Below are 2,473 nucleotides of genomic sequence, written 5' to 3'. Positions count from 1 at the left end.
CCCACCTACAATGAGGTATCTCATCCCTATTAGCACAACTATGATTTAAAAAGGAAAAACAAAAGGTATTGTGGAGATTGCAGTGAAACCAGGACCTTCATCCCCTAGCTGGTGGGAATGTAAAATGGTACAGCCACTGGGGAAAATTCCAAAGAGGTGAACACACAACCCAGCAGGAATGCAAACAGAAACCTGTACACCAATGTTCACTACAGCACTTTTCACAACAGCCAAAATGTTGAAACCACCAAAACATCCACCAATAGACAAATGGATAAACAAAATGTGGTACAGGCACACTATGGAATTTACACAGCTATAAAGCCCTTATGTATGTTACAACATAAACACTGAAAACACCATGCTGAATGAAATTCCATGATCTCACTTATATGAAACAAGCAAATACATAGAAACCAAAGATTACTTGGTTACCAGAGTTGGGAGTGAGGAGGAAAAAGGGAGCATTTGATTAGGGAACATTGAATTTATATTAAGGTGGTGGAATGATTTGGAAAAGGACAGTGAGAATGGCTGTACTACTGGAAGAATGTAATCAATGTCACTGACTTGAAAATGTAGAAATTGTTGAGATGACATATGTTCTATTATGTATGTTTTCATCACAACAATAACACACTTAGGGATCACAGCAGAGGACAGTCTAATGTATTGTTGGACAATGAACCCCCATGTTGGAAGGTACTACTGAACAGCCCCAACAATGAACTTAACCAAAGCAACTATGAAACTATAATGAAGATGGTTCAGGACTGTGCAACATTTTGTTCTGTTATACTAATGCTATGAGTTGGAGCCAACTCAATGACAATGAACAAAACACTACTCTGAACTTTACATTTTGTACAAGCTGATTCATTAATATCTTTAACTGATTTATTTTAAATGGTCAAAGATTGATCCTAAGGTTTACTTGTGGTCTTGATTATTTCTAACTAAATATCTGTTACCAGTTTAAAAAAAAAAAAAAAAAGGAAGTAACTTTTCCCAGGACTCTAAAAAAAATGTATAACCATTTGCCTTTGGATAAGGAATTAGTGGTAAAAATGTTCTTTCTTTTAAAATGTCTCACATACATTTGCTTCTAAAAAAAATTTGAAAAAGAAACACAAATACTTTTGTCAAAAAAAAAACACAAAACAAAAACCAAAAAACTCTACACGAACTGCTTACACTATCTGCCCACTGACACTAATTTTAAATCTACACAAATGCAGCATGTGCATAAATGTTAAATACTTCATTCCAATTCCTGAATAGCCATCATGAATATCAAAAAATGATCGATAGATACTTTAGTAAGATGACTTAGTAAAGGATATGCCCTTTTAAAGAATAGTCAGAACAGTGACATAGAAGAAAGATTGCTTTAGGGATGGTCATGTTTCCCTCCTACCCCTCAAAAGCACCTTAAAAATTGAAGATACCTAGGTTTGTGGATATCTAATATCTGTAGGAGATTCAACTACATATTACTAGAAAATTCTGCCTGATATCTAAACCTTGAGTTTTATAAATGAAAGAAAAAGGTGAGAATGAGCACAAAAATCTTCATTCTCTTAGGTAAAGGACATCATTCAAGTTTTCCTTTAAAGTTCAGAATTAGTCACATGGAATTCTCAATCCTCCAAAGAATTGGGTCTAAAAATGTGATTAGTAACTCAGCCAAATTTCCATCCAACTCACCATTCTCAAAAGGCAACAAAGGCAATACACAAATCATTTAAAATGTTTTTCTTTTTAATTTTAATGTTTAAAATGTATCTGCTTTTCTATCAAAATGTCAACTTAAATTTATACAACAAATAATTAACTTTTCAATAAAATAAGCAGTTTTCAGAAAAAAGTGCTCCTACAGGAAATGAAAAGATTAGTTATGTAAATGAAGAATTTTTGAATTTGTTTTATTCAACCAGATTTGCACACCTTATTCTATATTATGTTTTATTCTCAGTTGGGGAGAATACATAGAAAATCAGCAACATGTATGTATTTATAATTAGTGGATCGGTAACAGAATTTCCTTCTTAAAATATGACACATGTATTTCTAGCAAAAATGTTCACATTTCAACCCAATTTTCCTTATCAACCTCCCATTCTCCTCTTACCAAGAATAATTACTGATGTGGTCCCATCTCCAACTTCTTCATCTTGGGTCCGGCTAATTTCAATCATAGACTTGGCTGCTGGATGCTGTACTTGAATCTGAAAGAAAAATGTACACTGCTCAACTGACACTACTCAAAGGCCTCTTAACCCTTTGAGTAGTAGACTAACTCTTGAGCTTTTTTCTTCCATACTTACTTCTTTCCCTGTTTATTTACTACATCTTTAAAGGGAGCTTTAGTGGCCTAGTGCCTAAGGCATTTGACTGCTAACCAGAAGGCTGGCGGTTCAAACCCACCAGCCACTCCTTGGAAGGAAGATTGGGCAATCTACTTCCATAGAGA

At 34.3% G+C, this 2,473-nt stretch overlaps 1 protein-coding gene across 1 annotated transcript in view; it reads right to left on the bottom strand.

Annotated features, from left to right (window-relative positions):
* CCT3 (chaperonin containing TCP1 subunit 3) overlaps positions 1-2,473 on the bottom strand; it is a 31,391-nt gene that overhangs the window by 25,047 nt on the left and 3,871 nt on the right. Inside the window, exons 3-4 of the mRNA XM_007948606.1 lie at positions 2,132-2,228; positions 1,708-1,711 (exon numbers count right to left, since the gene is read on the bottom strand). Coding sequence (XP_007946797.1) covers positions 1,708-1,711; positions 2,132-2,228 — 101 coding nt within the window. The remainder of the gene's footprint in view (positions 1-1,707; positions 1,712-2,131; positions 2,229-2,473) is intronic.

Source organism: Orycteropus afer, unplaced genomic scaffold, assembly GCF_000298275.1.
Source record: "Orycteropus afer afer isolate SDZICR_OR568_19922 unplaced genomic scaffold, OryAfe1.0 scaffold00217, whole genome shotgun sequence".
In the NCBI taxonomy this organism is placed as follows: Eukaryota; Metazoa; Chordata; class Mammalia; order Tubulidentata; family Orycteropodidae; genus Orycteropus; species Orycteropus afer.
Note: the sequence above shows the minus strand (reverse complement) of the source record. Positions and strands in the feature narration are given on the sequence as shown.